Source organism: Poecilia latipinna, unplaced genomic scaffold (assembly GCF_001443285.1).
Source record: "Poecilia latipinna isolate Pla-1442-1.1 unplaced genomic scaffold, P_latipinna-1.0 Scaffold1580, whole genome shotgun sequence".
Lineage (NCBI taxonomy): Eukaryota > Metazoa > Chordata > Actinopteri > Cyprinodontiformes > Poeciliidae > Poecilia > Poecilia latipinna.
In genome coordinates, this window is record NW_015114196.1 from 47,264 (window position 1) to 59,568 (window position 12,305).

At 40.6% G+C, this 12,305-nt stretch overlaps 2 protein-coding genes across 2 annotated transcripts in view; both read right to left on the minus strand.

Moving 5' to 3' along the window:
- Positions 1 to 575: 575 nt before the first annotated feature.
- LOC106963774 (GTPase IMAP family member 4-like) lies at positions 576 to 3,565 on the minus strand. Its single transcript, XM_015058859.1, has 2 exons — positions 3,016 to 3,565; positions 576 to 1,862 (listed from the first exon to the last, which is right to left on the minus strand). Exons 1-2 carry the CDS (start codon positions 3,173 to 3,175, stop codon positions 751 to 753), a joined length of 1,272 nt encoding a protein of 423 aa, XP_014914345.1. The 5' UTR covers positions 3,176 to 3,565; the 3' UTR covers positions 576 to 750.
- A 775-nt stretch (positions 3,566 to 4,340) lies between these two features.
- Positions 4,341 to 12,305, minus strand: part of tesk1a (testis associated actin remodelling kinase 1a) — an 18,983-nt gene continuing 11,018 nt past the window's right edge. The window contains exons 3-11 of the mRNA XM_015058876.1: positions 11,186 to 11,307; positions 11,030 to 11,078; positions 9,855 to 10,001; positions 9,293 to 9,375; positions 8,829 to 8,919; positions 8,563 to 8,646; positions 7,572 to 7,658; positions 6,888 to 6,978; positions 4,341 to 6,435 (exon numbers count right to left, since the gene is read on the minus strand). Coding sequence (XP_014914362.1) covers positions 5,273 to 6,435; positions 6,888 to 6,978; positions 7,572 to 7,658; positions 8,563 to 8,646; positions 8,829 to 8,919; positions 9,293 to 9,375; positions 9,855 to 10,001; positions 11,030 to 11,078; positions 11,186 to 11,307 — 1,917 coding nt within the window. The 3' untranslated portion in view covers positions 4,341 to 5,272. The remainder of the gene's footprint in view (positions 6,436 to 6,887; positions 6,979 to 7,571; positions 7,659 to 8,562; positions 8,647 to 8,828; positions 8,920 to 9,292; positions 9,376 to 9,854; positions 10,002 to 11,029; positions 11,079 to 11,185; positions 11,308 to 12,305) is intronic.

Below are 12,305 nucleotides of genomic sequence, written 5' to 3' on the forward strand. Positions count from 1 at the left end.
ACGTGAGACAAAGAGTCTTTGTATTATTTTTATTGAAAGAACAGTAGTTAGGCATGTTTAAATATGCTGCAGGTTGTTGCTTGTCCATGATGAAACCGCAGGGCAGAAACTCCAGCTGCAGTGAAACCTTCAAGCAGTTGGTCTGTCTCCATATAAAATAGCGCTGCTGTCAAAATGAAACACACACCTTTTGCAGCACTATTGAGAGAGTTTATCAATTTCTTGAGTTGCTCATTGTTCATCTCTCCTAAAGTCTTTTCAGTCTCCTAAAAACTTTAAAGTGTGCGTTTCTAAACGGTTGGTTGCTCTTTGTAATATCTTGTTTTTAAAGAAAAAATGTTTTCTGCAGAAACATCAGAACTGCCTCCAGTGCCTCCCTGGCTGATTTTGCCCTCGTCATTTTCTCCCCCTCCTCTCAGCATTTACAGGAAAAGGCAGCACTGAAGAGAAACTGGAAACACATTGAGGATGATTTTCTGCTTAGTTTTACAGTATTTTTACAGTTCTCGCCTTATTTCATCTTGTATTACTTTGTTTTCAATCTCTGAGCCTGAATAAAGAAAAGACAAAAGTGTTATTCTTCCAGTCTTATTTTATTTATCTTCCATTCAGAGAATAAATCATAATTTCTACAGTTTTTGTAACAGAGTGAAAGAACATGCATGTTTAAATGAACAGCACAGCTAACGTGTTCAGATTAGTGTTTACAACAGGAAAAAAGATCATCGTTTAACCTTGTAAGTCAAATGTTTACAGAATAACACAGGAAGAGTCGGATCTGGCGGATTGCTCAGCTTGTCTTCTGGCTTCTTGAGCATGCATGGCTTGCAGCTTTTGTTCCTGCTGTTGGAGTTGTGACGTATACCAGGCGTCCAGTCTCTCGCTCTGCTCTCTCAGTTCTTTTTCTCTCTCTCTTTTCATCTGATCCTGCATGGCGTACATCTCTCTTTGTCTCTCATGCCTCTCCCTCTCTCTTTCTTGCGTTCTGCATTGCTCGCCCATCCTTCTCTGCTCGTCCAGCTGCATTCTAGCCATCATCTTCTCTGCTTCTCTTTCCCTATTTCTCTCCATTCTTTCCTTCGCTCTCTCCTGTCTTTCCTTCTCTCTCTCAGCCTCGAAAAGCTGATTGATCTTCTGCATCTCTTTCTGATACTTTAGCTGGATTTCTTTCTCTACTTCTGCTCTCTCTTTGCGTATTTTCTCTTTGTTCTCCTTCAGGATCTGTTGTTTCTTCAGAGCGATTATCCTCTCAGCCTCCTGGAACATCTCGTTGGTGTAGTGACTTCCTCCATTTTTATCAACAATGCTTCTGATCTTCTGGAGCAGCTCCGTGACCTGAGGCTTTTTATTCTCCAGTTTGTTGTTGAAAACATGATACTGGCCGTTGCATCTTCTCACAAGATCCTGCAGCTCTGAGCTTTCAGACAAGAAGTTTTCTATGCTGGTGTCTTCGAGGAGATCTCCATGAGTAAAGAGAACCATGCTGTATTTATCTGCAGTATTCCCGAAGATTTCCTGAATCTTTTCCACGGATTTCTCCTCTTCTGTGAATCTGTTCAGTGCGATGACCAACAGGAAGACGTGGGGGCCAGGAGCGGCAAACGGGACGCACCGGCTAAAATCTTTGATAGTCTTTTCCTCGTCGAACCTGGTGTCCGACAAGCCCGGCGTGTCAATAACGGCGACCTGCTTTCCGTCCAGCTCGCTGTTACATTTGGAGCAGTTGATGGTCAGAGATCTGGGGCTGCACTTTGAATCGAAGCACTTTCGACCCAGAATGGTGTTTCCAGAGGCGCTCTTCCCAGATCCGGTCTTCCCCACCAACACGATCCTCAATTCATTGTTGTTTGTAAAGTTTGTGCCTGAAAAAAAGATATGAAAGACTTAATTTTTATATATTCAGCTGTAGAAAATGAAGCTTAGGAAGATAAAAACACAGTATTAGAACAATTATAGACATAGAAAGAAGAAAATTGATGCCAATTTTCTCAGAAATTTTGAGATTAATCTCAGAAATTTTCAAGAAAAAAATTGTGGAAAGTTTTGAGTCAAAAATTTACTTTTAAAATTCTGGAATTTCCTTGTTTTTACTAGAAAATGTATGAAATAAATCCTAAGATTTCTGAAAATTCTCTAGCTTCTTTTCAGTTAAGACATTTACAAGATTTTTTCTAGAAAATTTCTAAGATTTACTTAAAATTTTTGAGTTTTTTTCAAGAAAGGTTACAACTTTTCCGACTCAGAAATATCCAAGTTTTCTTGAAAATGTTTTTGGATTAACGTCAAATCTTTTTAGTTTTTTTGAGCAAATGTTCGACTTTTCAAACTCAGACATTTTAAGTTTTTTCTAGAAAATTTATGAGAATATCTGACTAAAATTTACTCATTTTTATTTCTCTCTACAATTGCTCTAATACGTCTTTCTCAGCTCCAGTCATCTACAGACTGAAGAATATCGTGAAAACACAAAGACGTATTAATGATAATTCAAGCTGGAAAAGCACAAGGTCAAAATCGGAGCATATCTGAGATGAGAGGTTGATTTGGGCCACCAGGGGGCGTACCTGAGCTTCAAACTAGCATAATAAAAATATGTATTTTAAATGTTACAATAATATTGACTAATAACTAAATGCTATTACACATGGAAACATTTTTTTAAATTGTTTCTATAGTTACATAAATAATGGTGAATCTCTTTCAGCTGCTGCCACTGTTGGAGAAATATAAGATATTAAATCAATTCTTTAACTTGTTTAAATTTCGTGCTTATCAGCTGAGGTAATTTTCAAATAGTCAAAATAAAAATACCACTCTGCATTTCAAAATCCAAATATATTTTTCTTAGTTTGCTACTCCTGTAAAGTTAAAATTAATAACCATAATAACACGACGTAAGCTATAAAACAGATGCTAAAGATAGCAGCTCAGTTATTCATAAAGGAAAACATGCGGTGTTTAAAGTACTATAAGTTGCATTCAGATAATGGATGGATGGACTGCATCCTGACTCACCAGTGGCTGTGTTTGAACTGAAGGGTTGCCTGTCCATGATCAGGTTGGAGGGCGCAGAGCAGAAACTCGAGCTGCAAAGAATGAAATGCTCATGCAGCTCACCCCTCTTTATAGCCCTGCTATCAAAACGAAACTGGAACTCAGCCCAGTTTACATACATACTTTCCCAGTGCCTTTGTGCAAGCTTAAAGCCTCTTTAGTTGGTTGTTGTGTAAGTGTGCATTTTAAATGGTTTCTTGTCCTTGCATGATTTTTAAGCTTACATATATGCAGGTTTTAAATGTGAGATTCTGCACGTATTTTCTTCTAAATAATTTTTGAATGTAGTCTTAGTTTTCATCTGCACTCTCATTGTCTTGGTAAGCTGCTGCTGCCCTCCTCTTTCCAGCATTTCCGAGAAACGGCAGCACTTGATGTAAAACTGAAAACAGTCCATGATTATTGTAAAGCACAATATGGAAAAGGAAAGTGAAAGCAAACCAGCCTAATTAAACTGATTTATATTATTGCTCCAGGCATTTTGTTTTGAAAGTGTAAGCACCCGTTTTATTCCCGTTTCCAGAGATACAGGTTACTTCACTTTACACTGAATTAGTTAATGACTGTTTAGAATGAAAATCACAAGTTATCCATTTAATGTCTTAGTGCTGAGTCGTTTTGAATTGTTGCTTTAATTAAAATGTGAGGAAACAAAATGCCATTTAGAGGTAATGAAGCTCCATATCTAGAGGTACATACTAAGGCTGAAGTAATTAATTTGATAACTGAAATAATAGTCAACTAATTTAGTAAGCTGGAGAATCAAAAGAGGCCATTTTGTTGAAAGAACACAGTTTGAGCAGAAATCGAGCCAAAATTGCACAATAAATAAATGTATTTTGCCTAAGATGTAAAAAAAAAATCCCTTTGTAAATGTGTTATTTTCAAAACTCCTCAAGTGGAATAGTTTTAGCTAAAAACCCCCAACAAAAAACAAGTTAAACAGAAAGAGCTGAACTAAGAAGCTTTGTTAGAAGTATTTTTTAAGCAGATGCATGAAATGTTATTGCATTTCAGGCAATTAAATGTTGACTTTCTAATTTAACAAAATTATTTCCTTATTTGCATCTTTAAATGTATTTCTAATATTGTATGAAAATATTTTATTTCCATACAATATTTGGCACACTGCAGTTTTTTTAAGTGAAAAAGTTCCAGAATGTGCCAAATTATTATTCAATTAATTGTTTAATCGTCAGAATGATCGATTAATCGTCAGAATGATCGATTAATCGTCAGAATGATCGATTAATCGATAACTATAACAGTACAGACACAAAAACAGATCTTTTTCAGCCAATTTAGTTTATTTTCCCTAGTTTACCAGATGACTGCACACATATCTAAAGTTTTCCAACAGAAAATAAAATGTGAAAACAAAGCAAGGAAATTAGAAAATAAATGATCTGCATGTATCAGTCACTCCACTCTTCATTAGCGCATACACACACAGTGTGTGAGATGATGTTTACAATAAATACCCAGAGCTGCTTTACAAAGGATGAGCCAGAGATGATCACAAACTCAGACACAATGAAACAGCTGCTGTTTTATCACAAAGTGCTTCAAACTCAAGTGCAAAAAAACAAAAAAGTTTACATTAGGAGCCCAAAATTTCCCTTAAATAAATGTTAATCTCTCTCTCACACACATTTACACACACGGGTTGATTATTAGAAAAATGTAGAAAGAATAAACTTTGTTAGGTCTATAAATATTCCTTCAGCAGCCGCAGTTAATCAGCGAAACGGGATTAAAAACACAGTTTGTCTCTGCAGCCACACTGATGTGCGAGTGAGAGCCAGCAGGGGGCGCTGCCGTAGCTGCCATGCAAACTTCCTCTATTAAAAAAACCGAGGCAAAATGAGGTAATATAAACTTCTACAGGAAACAGTTCTGTACAGATTCACCTCCGTCACGGCGCCGTCGAGCCAGAAAACGCGTGGTGGCCGGTGAGGTCATCGCTTTTTATTATGTCCTCATTTAAACTCCTGATCTCAGAAACGGTAAGAAGACGAAGGCTCTAGCTAGAAGCGAACAGCAGCTAGTTTACACTGACCTAGAATGCGACCTCGTTAAGACAGGCTGTTGAATCTTTGATTTGTGGAGAATTGGGGCGGAGGCGTCATTTTGACTCTGAGCTTCCTCCGGACTGTGAGTCTCTGTAGCCGTGAGTTGTTGCGTTGTATCCTCCTGAGACGCCTCTGAAGGGTGAGCTTTACGACTGCGCCTCTGGCAGGGTCCGACCAGGCTCACGCGGTACCGACTGGTCCGCCACGAGTCCGTTGGTGCTGCGGCACAGGAGCGTTCTGGCGGCCGTGGCGCTAGCTGCCGATGAGGACGCGTTGCTAGCTGTTATCGTACCGTTGAGGTTCTGGTACTGCCGCTGACGGGGCAGCGAAGCCCGGCGGCGGGAGACCGGCACTGCGGCAGAACCACGCAGGCACACTGAGGGGAAACTCAAACCCACCAAACAGCAACTGGGACAGGAAATGACCTCGTCTCGCTCTGAGGAGCCAGTGAGGTCGGAGGACGGCACCTGGCCTTCGCCGTAGCCGTTAGAGTGCCGTCCTCCCCCCCACTGCACCTGCTGGCCAATCACCAGCTCTGACAGGTTGTTGTTGTCCAGCTTGGGCAGTGCGGGAAAAGATGGCGGCCCGTTGGAGCACGGGAGCCGCCAAGCTTTGGTCCGTAAGTTGGAGCAGGAGGTAGAGGTGAGCAGTGGCTTTAGGGGAGTGGAGTTCAGGATTCTCTTTGCCGGTTCTGGCGACTTGGTGCAGTCCATTGGTTCGGTGAGACAGACGCTCTCCTCGTTGTTTTCCTCCTCTTCCTCCTCGTCCAGACGCCCCAGAGACACCATCTCCAGCTCAAGAGGAAGACCAGAATCCTCTTCGGTAGTATCCAAACTTTGTCCATCCGTCTGTTCCTCTGACACCAACACCCTCTCGTCGCCCTCATTCCCCGCCACCTGGCCGATCCCGTCCTCTTCCTGCTCAGTGTCACAGGGGAACGGTGCGGTCCGGCTGATCTCCGGCGTGCAGGGCAGCGACTGGCACCTCCGCGGTGGAGCTAGCATCCCTGTTGTACCTCGGAGGAGGCGCGGCGAGGCACAGGGGTCGCAGAGTGCTGGCAGGGTGAAGGTCAGGGAGATGACAGACTTGCTGGGCGTGTCCAAGAGTTTACACCGGCCGCCGTTTAGGTCCCTTCGGAGAGAGAAGGGGTTGACCCGCGGCGGCGTGCCCAGGAGAGGAGGCGTCAGGGCCGCTGGGGGCAACATGTCCGACTGGCTCCTGGCCAGGCCCTTTCGCGGTTGACTGTGGTTTCCAAGGTGACAGGGGGAGCTGCGGCGCCGGTATGGACTGACGTTGACCGTTACTGGCTCTGAGCAGCAGGAGGAGAAACAAATGTACAACAGACAGGAGTCAGAATATGCAACAAAGGTAAAGAAATACAAAAAATAATACTACACTGCAAAAACACAAAATCTTACCAAGTACTTTGGTCTAGTTTCTAGTGCAAATATTTTAGTATACTTGAAATAAGAGAAAACAGTTACATATTACCTTTCATCAAGAAATATTAACTTATTTAAAGTAATTAAATTGATGAAAAAACACTAGTTCCATTTTCAGATTATTTCACTTAAAACATTTTTTCCATGTTATACGTGAAATAATCTGTCAATGGAACTAGAATTTTTCAATGAATTTTTGACTTTTACAAGCTCATATGTTGCTCTGAGTTAACTTTGTCTTATTTGAAGTGTACCAAGATATTTGCACCAGAAACTCCATTTAAAACCTTTAAATCCTCCTTATTGTTATTTATTTTACCAAGAGTGATGGGAATCTGTCTGTCTTCTCCTCCCATGGCCTCCAGTGTGAAGACGATATCAGAGAATGAAGGTCGTCTCTCTGCGCTCATCTGAAAATCAGAAAGACAAGAAAAGGTCAACTGACGTTTATTTAAGTTCTGGGGTTCTGTTGGACCTCAGCACAGCATTCATCACCGTTGACCATCACATATTAATAAAGTGGCTGAAGAGCTCTAGTACAATACTTAATTAGTTCGAGTCTTGCCTAAAGAACAAGAACTTGGTTGAGTTAGACAATAGTTACATATGGGGTACCACGAGATCCAATCCTGGGACCCCTGATATTTAATGTCTACATGGTCCTGCTAGCTCAGATTATAACAAGTAATACAATTAGTTACCATTACTATGGTAACTAAGGGTGTCAAAACTTTCTCCAGCTGAACAGAAACAATCAGTTTTGGACCTAAAGAGGAACGATGTAGAGTCTGCACACGGCTTTGGCTGCTGCAGCTAGAAACCAGAGTTCAGGCCTGAAATCTGGTCGTAATGAGTCTGACCTTCAGAAACGCATAAAGACGGTCACAAAGCCAGCCTTCTATCACCTAAAGAACATTTCTAGGATTAAATGATTCTGTGTTCCCACTAAAACCAGGAGCGTTTTACGCTTTTGTCATGTAAAGTGGAGGCAAGGTCTGCTTACGTTACAGCAGGTCACGGCCAGGCTGAAGAACGCGGCTGGACAATCTCCTATCATGTTCTCGAACGCGGGTACGTCCAGACCGAAGTCCTACACAAACCCAGAGAGAGAAGAAGAGAAAGAGAGACAGACCTTCAGCAGGGAACCAGTTACAGCCCATTGGAGGTCTACTCAATGTGTAAGTGAAACCAAAATCTGAAACATAAACTTTAACATTTCATATCTGATAGTCTGACAGAACCAGTTAGTTTGAGGATCAAAATTGCAACATTTGTTACATTTTCAGCTGTTGCTTTTGGCTTTCACACCATACTGAGTGAAAAGAGCCAAACCCTTTGACAAACCTGTTCCTCTTCTTGTTAGATTGACATTTAACTCAACTTTTAATGCAACTTTGCTTTTAGAGTTATGTCAAACTTTGTTCAAACAAACAATTTTAGCTATAAAGCACCCTTCATGTGGAGGCAGCTCGCTGGAAACGCATAATAAAGGGTATTTCTGAACTGGGTTTGAACCATCCAGGGTCACAGTCTGCAGGTGCAAATACCAGAGTTGTGAAGTAAACTGATACTGGTGGATCCTCCCTTTTTCTCCCGTCTTTGTAAGAGGGCTGGTGGATATTAAAAGCGATGTACTTTTCTTCACTTCCCTGGACTAACCAGGGAGTCACCGCTGTGTTCTTTGCTTAATTTTTTTAATAAAATAATAATCAAAATGCATTTTAATTCATTCTTGACAACAACAGTCGTAAACATTTATAAAGACTCCTTCATGTTCCCAACAGATGTTCTTCAGTAGTTCTTGGTGCAGCGCCCCCACAGGCTAGGAGGGGAAAGTGTTTTTTAAAGGGTTTAGTTTGACTCAATTCAGTGTGAAAGTGAACTGCACTAGCTTGAATTGAAACAAATGTATCGTCTGTAAATCTCAGTAGATCATACTTGAGAGCAGATCTAAGGTACCACAACCGGATCAGAACCGACCAGCGGTGACCTACCTCTGTCCTTGGTAAGAAGTCTGGATCCGCTTCGATCCGGGCGATGATCTCACACAGGATGATGCCAAACGCGAACACATCGACCTGAGCCGAAGAGGAGAGCAGAAAGTCCAAACCGCATCACATTAACATCAAGCACAGGAACAGAACCACTGGGCCGGAGCGCCGCCACAGCGACACCAGAGCGCCGCCACCACTGTGCCGGAGCGCCGCCACAGCCCTGCGGTTCTGAGCTTCTGGAGACATTTACACGGTCAGCTCCTCACCTTCTCATCGTACAGCTCTCCTCGCAGAACCTCCGGCGCCATCCAGTACGGAGAGCCCACAATGGCCAGTGGCTGCTTCTCCACGCCATCGCTACAGAGCAAACAGGTCGTTATTAGGGCTGCAATAATTCACCAATCAAAGAATGAATGAACCAACTGCAGCTAGGCAAAACAAAAAATATCAACCCACATCGTCATCTTTAAACGATTGAACTACATTTGAACTTTAAAGAACTGGTTAACTTGTTTTGAAAAGTCAAAGGCATTTTTTAAAATTAATTTATTAAAAAAGAATATACATTTAAAGATGAGATTTATTTAAAAAAAAAAAATATATATATATATATATATAAACGCTTGATGCTTGTAACTTAAAAATAAAATTGTAAAATCGTAACAGAGGGGTTTTTGATTAGTTTTCAAAGGCACAGCAACAGGAAAGAACAGAGAAAAAGACTCTAAACCTGTAATCTGGGATCTTCTCTGCCAGGCCGAAGTCTCCAACCACAGCGGTGAACGTCCCGTTTTCACAGCGAACCAGACAGTTCTGCACAGACAGACAGAGTTACATCCACACTGGCTTCAGGTAAAAACAGATGCTAACATCTTAGCTGCTGCAGGGCTAACAAACAAAGCTAACATGCAAGATTAATCAGCTCATCTTCTCACAGTTTGGATGAAAAAACACTGCAGCATTAGAGAATTAGATCGAAATAATAAAAACAAATGTCCATCAAAAACTCAAAGATTTTTAGATTCATTTCACATATTTACAAGAAAAAGTAGGAAATTATCTCATATCAAGACGTTTTAAGTTAGAAAGAGGAAAATTAAGATTTTTTTATGACTTCATAAAGTCAGAGATTTGTACGAAAAAAAAAAAAAAACTTTGTGAAAGCTAGAGCAGCTTGGCTGAGCCGAAAGAACAAAGAAAGGTTGAAGGTTGATTCAAGGTCTGATTCTTCCATTAATAACAAAAATAACGTGATGATTCAGAGGTAAAACACTCTATCAGGCTGCAGCTACCTTGGAGGTGAGGTCTCTGTGGAAGATGCCCTTGCTGTGCAGATACTCGAGTCCTCGGGCGATGTCCAGAGACAGACCGACCCTCGCACTCCAGGACAGGTACAGGTCGCTGTCCAGCAGCTGCTCCAGGTTTCCTCCATTTATGTACTGAACATGGCGGACAGAGAAGAGCATTTGGATTAGAAACAGAACCAATCAGAGCTGGAGTTCTCTATTTTCATGCTTTGTTTTTTCTGTTTCCACAGTTTTTATGCTTTTATCAACCAGGCAAGCTGTGTCTTTTCAGGACGAACACCGCCCTCTGGTGGCGAAGGTGATAATTAGTGTGAAGTTAAGCACTACAAACACACGGACAATAATATAATTCAGGTATTTTAAGATGTGCGTCTTTAACAATAAACACCTTCATTTAAAAACTGGATTTTGTGTCTACAAACAACAAAATAGTTGTTTGTGATTACTACTTAAATATAATGTTCTGAAACACTGAAGTGTAAGACAGCTTATTAGGGCGGTTGTAGGTTAAAAAAAAAAACAAAATTCCACCAAAAACTGAAAAATGTAGATTGACCTATGAAATTTTCTAGAAAAAAAAACTTGAAATTGAGTTTGAAAAGTCAAAAAATTATAGAAAAAACTCAAATTTCAGATTTTCAAAAGTTGCAAGTCTTCGACTTTTGGAGATTTTCTGAGTTTCAAAAGTGAACAAAGTCAGAAATTTCTGACTTCTGAAGCAGAAATTTTCATGTTTTCTGATGAACAATTTAATAATTTTTTGATTAATCTGAAAATTTAAGAGTTTTTTCTACCAAACTTTTTGACTTCTAAAATTCAGATATTTCTTTGTTTTTTCTAGAATATTTCTGAGACTTTTGGCTTACATGTACTACTCTTTTTTTTTTTTTTCCAATACCTACAATGGTCGTAATACACCGCTGTAGAAGTGTGACAAACATTCACAAAATAAAATAAATTTAAATAAAGGTCCTTTTAAAAGTGAGATTTTAATCAATATCTGAAAGAACATAAGGCAAATTTCATTAATTTCCACGCTCAAATTTATCTCTATAGCATTAAAACAAGGCTAATAAAACCAGAAAACAAACAGATATGGTACGGAACTGAAAGAGAAATTAAATCTTGTGGTAAAACTCTTGGAAAAGTTCAGCCTGTACCTCAGTCAAGGCGTGGAGTTGGCCTTCATGAACACAAACCCCGAGAAACCTGAGGAAACAGGAAAAAACATGACAATTTACAGGCAACGACCCACAAATCTGCATAAACAAATCCCTGAAACCTCAGAGGGTTGATAAGGTGAGGAAACAACCAACCTGAGGATGTTTGGATGGCAAAGTCTGTTCATCAGCTGCACTTCTCGTAGCATGTTAGCTTTGTTGCTTGCTAGCGTGTTCATCTTCAGGGCCATTACCTGGCCGGTGATGCGGTGCTGCACCTGGAGAGCAAACAGGATCATCAGGGGAAAAAACTCAAACTGCACAGGGAGAAAATGAGATGTCAGACCAGCTCTGTTATATTGGGTCTGATTTATTATTTTTCTAGACTTTTGTTCTTTAAGGTTTTTGGTTGAGGCGTTGCATGTTTGGACATTTATCCCCTCTGGTTTTGGATAAAACCCATACACAGGCAGGTATTGTTTTTACAACTTGGAGCAGCTGATTGGCATCTTAAAAGCTCAAGTAATGACAAGTAAAACAGATCTAAAAACCTGTTGTCAACCATAACATGTTGAATATCATGGCAGAATCCTGTGATGATCGGGTCACCGTTTTGTCGTGAGAGCCTGCAGAGTTCAGAGTCAGGAGCTGAAACAGGATGCTGGTGTGTCTGGGTTTGTGTGTCTGCATGTGTGTGTATTAATAGTGTAGCACTAATAGGCTTTATGGATTTCCCATCACCCCTCCTGATCTGCAGAAATCCAACGCGCCGTTAGCGACGGCCTCGCCCAGCTGCACGCACACGCCAGCAGATGCAGCGCCAACAAAACACATGACTCCAGTCACAATAACAAGACTGAGAAAATATAAACTTTCATGGTTCCTAGTATAAAATGAATTTCATCTACACTCAAAAAAAGAGAGAACAATGCCATGTTGCTACATCGTTTGATTCTTCATCTGTTGAATTTTCACTTTCTGTTGAGGAACGCATAGCAGAGAAACAGCTTGTATAAAAAAAATATTCTGTTTCTTTTGTGATCCATGTAAATAGACGACTAACCATCACTTTTCTAACTCTGTAAAGTATTTTGTGGGACATTTTGATTGTGGAGTCAGGAATCGCACACGGCCAGCCGATCAGTTGACCTGATGACCTTATAACATCCAACCAAGTCAGTTACAAAAATAAAAAATAAACTGATAACTGCTTACCAAATATCGGCCAGAAAACTGCAAATGGCGCACACCTACCTACTAACATTTTTTTTTTTTG

What these genes read in the sequence shown, in the direction of transcription:
- LOC106963774 (XM_015058859.1), bottom strand. Translation starts at nt 3,175, where the DNA reads ATGTATGTAAACTGGGCTGAGTTCCAGTTTCGTTTTGATAGCAGGGCT. An exon ending in CAGTTCAAACACAGCCACTG is followed by an intron (nt 1,863 to 3,015) that starts GTGAGTCAGGAT and finishes TCTTTTTTTCAG; the next exon opens with GCACAAACTTTACAAACAAC.